Genomic DNA, 12,277 nt, shown 5'->3' on the forward strand with positions numbered 1-12,277 from the left:
TATTATAGCCTATTCGAATTATAATTATTATCTTTTGTAAATTAATTCAACATACATACAGCACTAATGCACGACCAAATGTCATTAATATAAAGGATACTATTTATTATGTTTATTAATAATACGTATATATATATATATATATATATATATATATATATATATATATATATTTATTCGTGTCTGTCACACATTAAAATGTACTGTTGTTAATTCTTTATAATAAGCCACACAAATTATATATTAATATTATTCTGTTACATGCTTTTTGAAGTGCTGTTATCAGAACAAAACCAGAGTGTCCTTTTCTATTCCACTCACGCATGTCTCTATCTGTCATTGACTGTCTTTCTGAAGTGGGATTCATTAATTAAACTGGCATGAAGTTTAAACACAACCTGCTCTGCTTCGAGACTGCAAGAGTTGTTGAACCACCAAAAGACTTTTTACTTATTACAATTTCAATCATTCCTGGCCCAAGGATTTTTTTTCAGTTTAAAACTACATAAGCATTTATTTGGCTGGGTATCTAAGTACCTGTCATATAGAAAAGGCTACATGACACCAACATTAATTGGTCAGGATTGCTGAACCCTGACCAGAATTCAATTAGAAACCGGCTAAGAACTCGTCCACAGTCTAGCACATATTTCACCAAAGATAAAACTCATTCAGGGATGGTGCATAATGATGATGCAGACAATTTAAGAAATCCAGCATGCTGCTGAACATGTGGAATTCATTGTAGCCAAGGCCAGTGTAATGAAGTGACCAGAAAAAAAATGTTCATAGCCTCATTTACCACTTAATGACCTAAATTAGACTTCTTAATTAGGGCTCCATACTTAAGTCATTATTCACAGTTTTACCCCCTCTTCTTTCCACAGTGACCTGAATGCAAACAATCTGACTAAAATCACTAAAGCAGATTTCGCGGGACTGAGGCACCTCAGAGTTCTGTAAGTATTGAAGAAGTAGTTTTTTGCTTTCTTAGTTTTGTTTTGTATTTTGCATGCATAATGTAGATTTTATTTTAAAAAACAAACAAAACCAAACAAACAAATAAAGGTGTAGCCTACATAAAATATTTCTCTTCATCAGGCTCATTTTAAAAATACCTCTGTTAAATACCACTGTTTTAATATTAATGTAAAAATCTCATTAAATTAAACTTAAAATTAAACATTATATTTCAGATTTACTCATTATCCAGCAACGCATTGGCCCACAAAGGTCCCATTATTAGATTAATGCCAGTGAATGCATCGTTATGCCAAATGCCATGACTTGTCACAAAATGCATTGTTCTGGATTTCATTGGTGGTTAAACACTTGTAGTATACGCACCCATAGAGAGAACAAGTTTGAACGGTGAAGCTTAACGAGGCAGTGAGCCCATGATTGTCAAAAACACACAAAGACAGTATTTATTCTGAAAAATGATTGCGTTATCGGAATGTGAAGTGTCTGTCTATCTTTCTTTCTATCTTCCTCTCTGTCTCTGTGTGAGGTTGTGACAGAGCGGGAGATTTTGTGAATGTAAATGTGACTGAGATGGAATGTGTGGGTGTGAATGTATGTGTTAGAGAGAGACATATAGAGAGCTCATGTAAGAACAGGTTTGCCCTCCCACTTGGAGGGTAGTATTTCAGCTGAAGACTTTCTCTCAGTGTCTGTCTTTCCTGTCCCTCATAGATGCATTCTTTTTTTGAACTCAATCACTTCCCCTCTCTCTTACTCTTAAAGGGTTAGTTCACCCAAAAATGAAATTTCTGTTATTAAGTACTAAACCTCATGTTGTTTCACACCCGTAAGACCTTTGTTTCTCTTCGGAACACAAATTAAGATATTTTTGATGAAATCTGAGGGTATCTGATCTAGACATAGGCAGCAACGTCATTGCATCTTTTGACGTCCAGAAAGGTAATTGAAAACATAGTTAAAATAGTCAATGTGAATACAGTGGTTTAACCTTAATATTATGAAGCGACAAGAATACTTTTTGTGCGCAAAACCAAAACAAAAATAACGACTTCATTCAAAATTTTTTCCTTTTCCCTGTCTGTCTCCTATGAAGTTGACGCAGTGAACGCAGTGCAGAGCTTCCGTATTCTACGTCAGAATGCCGACTCTGTATTGGCCAGCTCTTGCGTCAGCATGATTCTCACGTGATAAGCGTCGGCCAATACTGAGCTGGCGTTTGGACATAAACACGGAAGCTCTGCACTGTCAACTGTGTAGGAGACTAACAGGCAAGAGGAAAAATTGTTGGATAAAGTCATTCTTTTTGTTTTGTTTGTGAACACAAAAAGTATTCTCATTGCTTCATAACATTAAGGTTGAATCACTGTAGTCACGTTGACTATTTTAATGATATCTTTACTACTTCTCTGGACCTTGAATGTGGTAATTTTGTTGCTTTCTATCGGAGATATAATCCTCTTGGATTTCATCAGAAAATATCTTAATTTGTGTTCTGAAGATGAATGAAGGTCTTAAGGGTTTGGAACGACATGAGGGTGAGTGTTTAATGACAGAAATTTAATTTTTGGGTGAACTAACCCCTTAATTTTCCTTGCTCTCTTGCTGGTACATAGGACTGAAATTACCTTAATTATCAAACCTCATAAAACACTGCCATATAAATCAACATATTCTGATTTATTGATTTATAGTGATTTACTTCTGATTTATGACACATATACTTCAGCTTAAAATCAACTCATGTTAACTGACACTTCAAGACATCCTACTTCTACATAGACATAAAACACTTTTACTTTCACCATGTCTCGCACACATGTTCAGTCAAACAGAAAATTGTGACTTGAGCTGTGATTTTTCATGTAAGGTCAATTTCTAGCTATGTTGAATCTTATAGCACGGAAGGGTTAAATAATGCATCAGTAAACCTTTGAATGATGTTATAAATTCCCATACTGCATACAATGAAAGTTCACCTTGGTATCTGTGATGTTGTAATGTACTTTAAAAGGGCAAAATGCAGTAACTGCACCAAAGTTGGAACTGAGAACAAATTGCAGTGTGGTTTGATTGAATAATTTGATATGAATCTTCTCACTTTTTTCCCTCTAAATCTGAGCGTATTTGAGCCAAACCTGTCTGTCAAAGGACAGATCATGGTCTAAGAGAACAGATTTCTGCAAATTTACTCATTTTTGACAGGCGTTTTGCTTTTGTAGGCCAGCATAGCTAAAGGAAATGGTGCAGTTATGTTGTTTTTCAAATCTTAGTCTAAGTATAGATGTTGTATTTAGACTGGGTTGAAAGCTCTTATTTACGGTGGTTTTATAATGAGAGGAGGGTCTCAGATTGTGAGATATACTGTGAAATGGTGTTTGTGAAAACTATTTGTGGACAATGAAATATAAAGTGCTCTCTATAAAAGAGCCAAGTATGCACAGACATAACCGTTTTAATCATTGAAATTCATGCAATGAGTGACTTATCTTTATTTCGGTCTCTCTCTCTCTCTCTCTCTCTCTCTCTCTCTCTCTCTCTTCATTTCCTTTCTTAGGCAGCTAATGGAGAACAAGATCAGTTCTATTGAGAGAGGGGCATTTCAGGAGCTGAAAGAGCTGGAAAGACTGTGAGTGACTAACATACACACACACACACACACACACACACACACACACACAGTTTTGTTTTTGTGAATTGTGGGGACATTCCATAGGCATAATGGTTTTTATACTGTACAAACTGTATTTTCTATCGCCCTACACCAACCCTACACCTAAACCTACCCATCACCGAAAACTGTGCACATTTTTACTTTCTCAAAAAAACTCATTCTGTATGATTTATAAGCCTTTTGAAAAATGGGGACATGGGGTAATGTCCTCATAAGTCACCCTCTCCTTGTAATACCTATGTCATACCCATGTCTTTATACAAATTTGTGTCCTAATATGTCACAAAAACGCACACACACACACACACACACACACACACACACACACACACACACACACATAAGATATGCTGCACTGGCCAGTAGGGCTAAAAGTCAGCAGTGTATTCGTGAGTTAACATTAACAGTGTGACCTACTGAGTACAATTTAATTGTAAAATGGCATTACACAATCAAGTGTGTGTTTTCATACATTAATGGTGGATATTGTATGTTGTGGGCGTGTGTGTGTGTGTGTGCGCATTGTGGTCAGGATTTGATGGAGCAACATTTTTGTCTGACAGCCAACCCAGCCTCAGGGGAACACACACATGCGCAACTAACTCTGGCACACACAGCCCTTTAAGAGAATGACACTGGAAGCTGGAATGGAAACGGGAATTACGCTCTTAAGGAACCCCCCCTCCCATCTTTTCTTTCAAGCTTTTACCCCCCAGCTATTCTCCATTTTCAAACCATATTCATTCTGATGGCCTTTATCTCTTTGTCACTGACTCAGACAAAAGTTTAGGTTTCGTCAGTTTCTTAAAGTGATGCACTTGGTGTACTGCAGATCTCATATGTACATATGTTAGATAATATGAACCAGTATGACAAATTAATAACGAGTAGACGCAGAATAGAATTAGAATTTTCAAGCCATGGGTTCCCTCAGGAAATTCAATTTTTATATAGCTTTCTATATAGGTTAACATTTCTTTCAGAGTAGCAACTTGTTAGCAACATGTGGTTTTGAAATTCATTTTTTAGGCATAACTGTGTATAAACTATGTTGTATAACAAAATTCTTGGACCCACTTTATATGAAGTGTCCTTTATAACTATGTACTAACATTTAAATTAATCATTTGATACAATGTACTTAGTGTGTACTGTGCATATATGTTTTACTTATATTTAAAGAAATACCTGCATGTAATTACATCTTAAATTACATTGTTGATCCCACTCCTTAAACTATCCTTTAACCTAACCATACCACAAACCTGTCTCTAACCTTAACCATATCCCACATAAGTAGCAGCAAATGTGTTTTACAATACAACATGAACACAATAAGTACACTGTACCTAACAGTTTTTTTTAATGTATGTAGATAATAGTTAAAGACAGTGTAATATAAAGTGGGATCATATTCTCTTCAAATAATGTCCACTACTGATTTTATTTTATTCATAAATTGTGAATTTTTACTCAGTAGCTGCACACTGCACTTATTTTACTCATAAATTCTAAAAACCCATTTGAAGTTCCCAACGGAACCCAGGGCGAATTAGCAATTAATAATGGATTGCAATTAATAAAGATTATTGTGCAGAAAAGTAATGTATTATACAATGAATGAAGGCTAAGCAGATTTTAAATTCCCCACAAAGCCACATTTCTCTCTTAAGAGGAGCTTAAACACTAGTCTATGCTATTGTATGATCACAATTACTGTCTAGGTTCTATGATTGTAGAATCAGTATTTAATTTAAGATGATTGACTGTCAATTACCTTCTCTTAATGGTGACTGGCAGATGTTCAGTTTACATGCACAATCACATTAGGGCTGGCATTTAGAGCTGCTCCGTGTGAGGCTCAGTCAATCACCTGCCCAATGCTATCCTATTTTTCTTCTAGTCATTACCTTTTAATTTGGTGGGGAAATGTTTAATGACTGCAACCAACCCAGCTGAACCACAAAAGGCTTATGCCAGCTCGGCTCTGTGAAAGACATATAATTCACTCACAAGTATGATAACTTTAGCTTTATAAAGGATTTGTGTCAGCTGCGTGTGGCTCTGAATGCTAACTAGCGAAAGGGTCAATGGCATTAACAGTGAATGTGGCTTTGTGTGGTAATATATAGCTCATAAAGCAGAGTACAGCTAACTGGTAATATCTTGTAATAATAGCAAACTTGCTTTCGGCATAAATTGTGCAGTGTTGGCATAACTAAAGGGTTAGGTGGACGAATGGTGGTGATGAATAGCTCTTTATAGTGATAAGTGTAGGGATAGAGGAGCTAGCGGTAGTGCTGAATAGCACAGCTAAAGTCAGTGTGTAAGATCAGTCCCACTGTGCCGGTACAAAAGCAGGAGTCTAATGCTGGAGGGTGACTGCATAGCTGAGAGGATTAGAACGCACAGGCATTATAATGCCCTTACCAAAGGCCCTTCATAAATATGTGTGAGAGTGTGTGTGTGTGTATGCGTATTGGGGATGCATATAGGTATTGGGTGTGACGACCTCCTGTAGGGAGGAAAAGTGGAGACTCTGTTCCACATATGACCCCCCCCCTTTCTTGACACACACACACATACGCACAAACACCCTTCGTCACGGCTTGCTAGTCATGAGCAATGCAGTCAGGTAAAGTAAGCCTATGGAGAAGGACTTGAGCAAACGAGCGAGATCCTTTTTTTCCTGCTTGTTTTTGCAGTTCTTGTTCCTTCAGCCTTTGTTTTTTTTTTGTTTTTTTACAATCACAGTTTTGGGCTAGTTGTTGGTTGTGAGCTAATGGCAGTTAGAACTACCCACTTAGACAGTAATAACAGTGTAATTGAAACATTTTGTTTTGTTTAAAAAAAATAAATAAATAAATAATGATATTGTAAAATGGTATATAGACTCAAAATCAGAATATCTGAGGAATAACTCAAAAATCAAAGATGAATATATAGTTCTGCTTGTGGATATCAAGATAACTTGTGATTTAACCCTGAATATCTTTTGAAGATTTAATACAACTAATTTGGAAAACTTCAGCAATGTAAAAGATTATTTCGCCGTCAAAAGCGCTCATTGAATCGGCCCGGTACCAGACTTTGTTCCCTTTTGGACTGATAAAGGCTGTGTACCTATAAGGAAGTTGCACAGATTCAGCCAATCAGATTAGTGCTTGCCAAATGAAGACAGTGCTTTCCAGTTTTGTGTGCAATATGCATCAGGCTGTCCTGTCTGAGCCTACTGATTTATAAACTAAGCCATAAACTTATGTCATGTGCTAGGCTATACGTGATTGATTGCGAATCATGTCTGCTTTGCGCTACAGTAGCTGTGTGTGTCTTCATACTAACTTTCAATTCATTCTTTCCTCTGTTCCGTCTTGTTGCCTGTTTTTTGGCAAGTCATCTCACTTTATAGCCCTCCTTGGAAATGACTGTGAGTGCATGTCTGTGTGTGTGTGAGAGAGTCTGGCTATGTGCATTATCTGTGAGTGTGTGTGTCTGTGTGTACTCATCTATTTTAAGGGTCGATCTTATTCGCTTTAAGCACCGTGTGTCTTTGTGTGTTTCTGCAGAGGGGTCCTCAGGGAAGGCTGTCCTCTGTGCCTGAGTGAAACACGTGGGCATTTCTGGAGTGTGCAGCACTGTGTGCCTCGTTATTATTTCATCATTCATTAAATATTCAAATGGAATGATGTAACCCCAGAAGCTCAACGATGATGTCATTGACTGCTATGTTTGAGTGTGTGAGTGTTTGCGAGAGTGTGTCAGAGAAAGTGAGGGCGTAAAACAGAGGGAGAGTGAGAGCTTGATGGTTTCGTACTTTGTGCAGGCAGAGTTCACTTTAGAACTTCGTGTGATAGATGTGTGGTAAATCTTGCATGCTGACGTCAGAGTACAAAAATTGATCGGGTATTTGTATTATTTTATCATTCTCCCATTATCAGCAGGCTTTCTAATGTCATTGTAGTAGTTCTCTCAAAACTCTGATGCTTATAATAGGCTGCTCTGAACGATCTGTATTCTGGTATTAAAAACATTATTGATTAATCTCAAGCCTCATTAATCTAACACACAGACAGCAGTGGCGCCACTCTTCATTAATATGCGTAGTGGGTATTATATATGTGCTGATTGTCATGCATAATGTCTGTTATACATGCACTAGTCGGGAATACTCGGTTTATTAATATGTCAGAAAATTGAGAGTAAAAGAGAGTGAGAAATTACTTTTTATCACGGAATTGTCGCAGAAAAAAGCAAATATGCATAATTTCCTTTCATGACGTGTGTGCATATGTGTTTGTGTGTGTGTGTGTGTGTGTATTTGCACTGTAAGTTCTTTTGCTTCACTTTGTGTGAGACGTTCTGTTTGTTTTTCCCACATCTGTTTTTCCGGGCTGTTCTTTGTCTGCGTGTGTTTGCTAGATGCCCCCACACACTGACAGTGTCTGCCAGCCACAGACACACACACACACACACACACACACACACACACACACACACACACACACACACACACACACACACACACAGTCAAGGCTCAAGTTGACGGCTGGCAGGCACAAAATTGAAATATTTTATAGCATTAAATGTATAAAGTATTTTTCTTGAGCGCAACACAATCAGTGCATATTTCTATAAATTTATGTTTCATGGAATATATTCATGATATTTATGGTGTTAATATTTTTCTGATGTTTTCTATAGTATGTCCCTGGGGTGCATTATTCTAATAGTTTTAGAACTTGTTAAATCCAGTAGGTTTTGCAAGCTGAAACCCACCCATGTTATATCAGACTTTCTGCAAACAGTTTAAGGTCTGATACACATCATATACTGTTTCTGGTGCCTCACAGTCATTGAATTTTGCTCTGGTGAATGTACATAAACTGCACCGCTGTGTGTTTTGTGTGATTTCATGTTGCTGCGTGTGTCTGTGTTTGCAGGCGTCTCAACAGGAATAATCTTCAGGTTCTTCCGGAGTTGCTGTTTCTGGGCACGACTAAACTCTTCAGACTGTGAGTCCTTTATCTTTTAGACCCTCTCTTTCCTCTCCCTGTTTTTTTTCCTCACCCCCCTTTCTTTCTCTTGCTCTCCTCTTCGCAGTTTCTCTCTTCGTTCCTCATTGTTGCCTTTTTTTTAATGGGACTTCTGCCTCTTTTCAAAATGTATTAATTAATGTAGCTTTTACAAATGAATTTACTTATTTTAGGTACATTATATTGCTTTTTCATTAATTTATTTTGCAGTGCTGTAGGTGGATTTGAGATCTTTTTTGCCAAGATGAATTTTTAATACATTTAAATGTTCCTATTTGGTTTCCTAATGTTCTAGTTGATTTGTAGATTTGGGTTTAATTAATTTTTATTAATACCAAAAGATAGTGACATTAAATTTGGTAGTAAATTACAGCATAAACATAGCAAAATCTTGAGATCTGTCTTCTTAATCTTGCTCATTACTCCCAGACCGGAGTGTATTTGTGTGTACGTGTGTGTGCTTATAATTGAGTTATGCAGGACATCTAGGGATCAGCAGTAAGGGAGGTTCAGACCATGAACAGACTAAATTGAGTTAAAAGGAGATACACGCTTAAACATCTGCTGCTCAGAGAGAGAGAGAGAGGAAGGATAGCGAGCGCTAACAGCTTTACCAGGAAAAACAACATTCTAACGGACTTTGCAGGAGGTTGATGGAGGAAATGTCTGTGTGTGTGTGTGTGTGTGTGTGTGTGTGTGTGCATGTGTGTGTGTGCATGTGTGTGTGCGTGTGTGTGTGTGTGTGTGTGTGCGTGCGTGTGTGTGTGTGTGTGTGTGTGTGTGTGTGTGTGTGTGTGTGTGTGTGTGTGCATGTGTGCTGCTGCACATATCGCTCATGTTTCTGCCAGCATACAGCCACTGTTCATGTTCTAGACATGGTATGGTTGTGTGTGTGGTCTCCTAAAAATACACTGGGAACTTCAGGCTCAACTATCAGGAGTGTGTGTTTGTGAGACTTAAAGTAAATTGCTGGGCTTAAAATCAAATCTTAAAGAAATAGATTAATGCGTTTACCAAGGCACCCTTTACGTGTTTTCTTTTTAAAGCATCAGATTGTGTGTGTGTGTGTGTGTGTGTCTGTGTAGGGGTCAAGTTTTGCTTACATTGTGGGGACCATGTGTCCCCTCAGGGATAATTAAACCAGCTACATTGGGGGACTAGCCAATGGAAAATGGCATAATAAACATCCTAAATAATTTTTAATAAAAATGTAAAAATGCATAATGGTTTGTTTGAGGGTTAGGGATATGAATATCATTAGCTTAGTATAAAAAACAATAGAAGTCAATGAAGAGTGTGTGTAGGCACATATGGGGTTTTATGATTCTTAGGGAGGATTTTTCTGTTCTGTCTGTCAATTCAATTTCAAAAAGATGGTAGCAGGTGTGTGAGAGAGAAAAAAGACAATGAGGGAAAAAGGAAGCACTGCTAGTGTATAATACTTTCTGATAGTATTATTTGATTTGTTGTCTCTCTCTCTCTCTCTCTCATACACACACACACACACACACACACACACACACACACACACACACACACACACACACACACACACACACACACACACACACACAGTGTTCACTCCTCATTAAATTATCTCTGCTCGTCTACATCTGTGGCTAACATGTGCAGCTTTTATCTGCCTGCCTCTTTCATCACTCTGTCTATCTCGTTTTGCTTTATTTTGCTCTTTTTCCTGTTCTCTCATCCCTTATTTCTTTTATGCTGCTTTCTTTCTTTCTTTCTTTCTTTCTTTCTTTCTTTCTTTCTTTCTTTCTTTCTTTCTTTCTTTCTTTCTTTCTTTCTTTGGGTCTCATCTCTTTACGTCCTTTTCCTCTGCCCCTCTGATCAGGTTTGACGTTAATGTGTCTGGATGGAGTGTGTGTGGTTTTTTTTTTTTTTTTTTTTGGAGGGGATGGTCTGGTAGCGGGTGACAGAACCTTCTAGAGCTTGTTTTGTTCATCTTGCCGGGTGCCCTAGTGACCCCGGCTTCTGCTGTACGTGTGTGTGTGTGCGTATATGTTTGTGTGTGCTGTGTGAATATGAGTTATGGTTACACACATACGGCCGCTGCCACAGTAGCGGCTAAAGTATTTCTGCCTTTTGTCTCCTCAGAGGCCGGGCCTGTTTGAAAACCTTTGAATAACATTGGTTATGTTGGAGAGAACGTTCAGATAACATTTCTCACGGACAGCAGGTCGGTCACAGCTGTGTCTGTTTGGATAGAGAGAAAGTGGGAAAGGAAGAAGAAAGAGACTTGAAGGGGAGAGAAAGAAAGTGAAATGAGAAGCATGAAGGCAGAGTAAGAGAGAGAAAGAGAGAAAGAGAAGGAGAGAGAGAGACTGGTCAGATTTTTGAGAGTCCATTAAGAACTCTGTAAAAACCCAACAGTAGATTAAAAATGAGAGTGGCACTCCAATAAAAAACAGATGGAGAGAGACAAAACATAGAAAGAGAGAGAGTTTAGATTAAATTTAGATCCCGAAATTGAAGGCAAGACACGGGTGAATGTAGGGTAAAAATGATAACTAACAGATATCACCATACTTCCCCAGGTGTCTAATCAAAGTACATTAAGACAAATGTTTTGCAAGTTTTCTGAAATACCTTTGTAAAAAATACATTTTCACATGTTTTTAGGAATAAAATGTTATATAAATCAGGCAGGCCCCTCTCTAAAAACCTTCAGTGAATAGATATGAATACAATTTGAAAGTTTGGTGAATGTGCTACTGAAGTAGAGATTTCTGGCTCAGTGCTTGAGAAATAACTATGTCATAATAATGTCATAACTATGCTGTCTAAAAATATGCAAATGAGAATATTTAAGCAAGATGCAACAGGTAATGGCTGGCTAAATCTGTTGCACACAATTCACTAAACTTCTAAAATAATAACATTTTGATTAAACAGTCTTAAAAGATACGTAATGTAATTGAAATCTACAAACCTGATTCCAAAAACGTTGGGACACTGTACAATTTGTGAATAAAAACGGAATGCAATGATGTGGAAGTTTCAAATTGCAATATTTTATTCAGAATACAACATAGATGACATATCAAATGTTTAAACTGAGAAAATGTATCATTTTAAGGGAAAAATAAGTTGATTTTAAATTTCATGGCATCAACACATCTCAAAAAAGTTGGGACAAGGCCATGTTTACCACTGTGTGGCATGCCCTCTTCTTTTTATAACAGTCTGCAAACATCTGGGGACTGAGGAGACAAGTTGCTCAAGTTTAGGAATAGGAATGTTTTCCCATTCTTGTCTAATACAGGCTTCTAGTTGCTCAACTGACTTAGGTCTTCTTTGTCGCATCTTCCTCTTTATGATGCGCCAAATGTTTTCTATGGGTGAAAGATCTGGACTGCAGGCTTTCCATTTCAGTACCCGGATCATTCTTCTACGCAGCCATGATGTTGTAATTGATGCAGTATGTGGTCTGGCATTGTCATGTTGGAAAATGCAAGGTCTTCCCTGAAAGAGACGATGTCTGGATGGGAGCATATGTTGTTCTAGAACTTGGATATACCTTTCAGCATTGATGGTGCCTTTCCAGATGTGTAAGCTGCCCATGCCACAC

The 12,277-nt window shown here is 37.6% G+C and overlaps 1 protein-coding gene across 5 annotated transcripts in view; it reads left to right on the plus strand.

The window, feature by feature from the left end:
* The window catches only part of slit2 (slit homolog 2 (Drosophila)), a 92,877-nt gene that overhangs the window by 1,387 nt on the left and 79,213 nt on the right, over positions 1 to 12,277 (plus strand). For all 5 annotated transcript variants that reach the window (XM_048197711.1, XM_048197713.1, XM_048197712.1 and 2 more), the window contains exons 2-4: positions 888 to 959; positions 3,539 to 3,610; positions 8,596 to 8,667. In XM_048197711.1, the coding sequence (XP_048053668.1) occupies positions 888 to 959; positions 3,539 to 3,610; positions 8,596 to 8,667 (216 nt within the window). The remainder of the gene's footprint in view (positions 1 to 887; positions 960 to 3,538; positions 3,611 to 8,595; positions 8,668 to 12,277) is intronic.

This window comes from Megalobrama amblycephala, linkage group LG7 (assembly GCF_018812025.1).
Source record: "Megalobrama amblycephala isolate DHTTF-2021 linkage group LG7, ASM1881202v1, whole genome shotgun sequence".
NCBI classification, from domain to species: Eukaryota; Metazoa; Chordata; class Actinopteri; order Cypriniformes; family Xenocyprididae; genus Megalobrama; species Megalobrama amblycephala.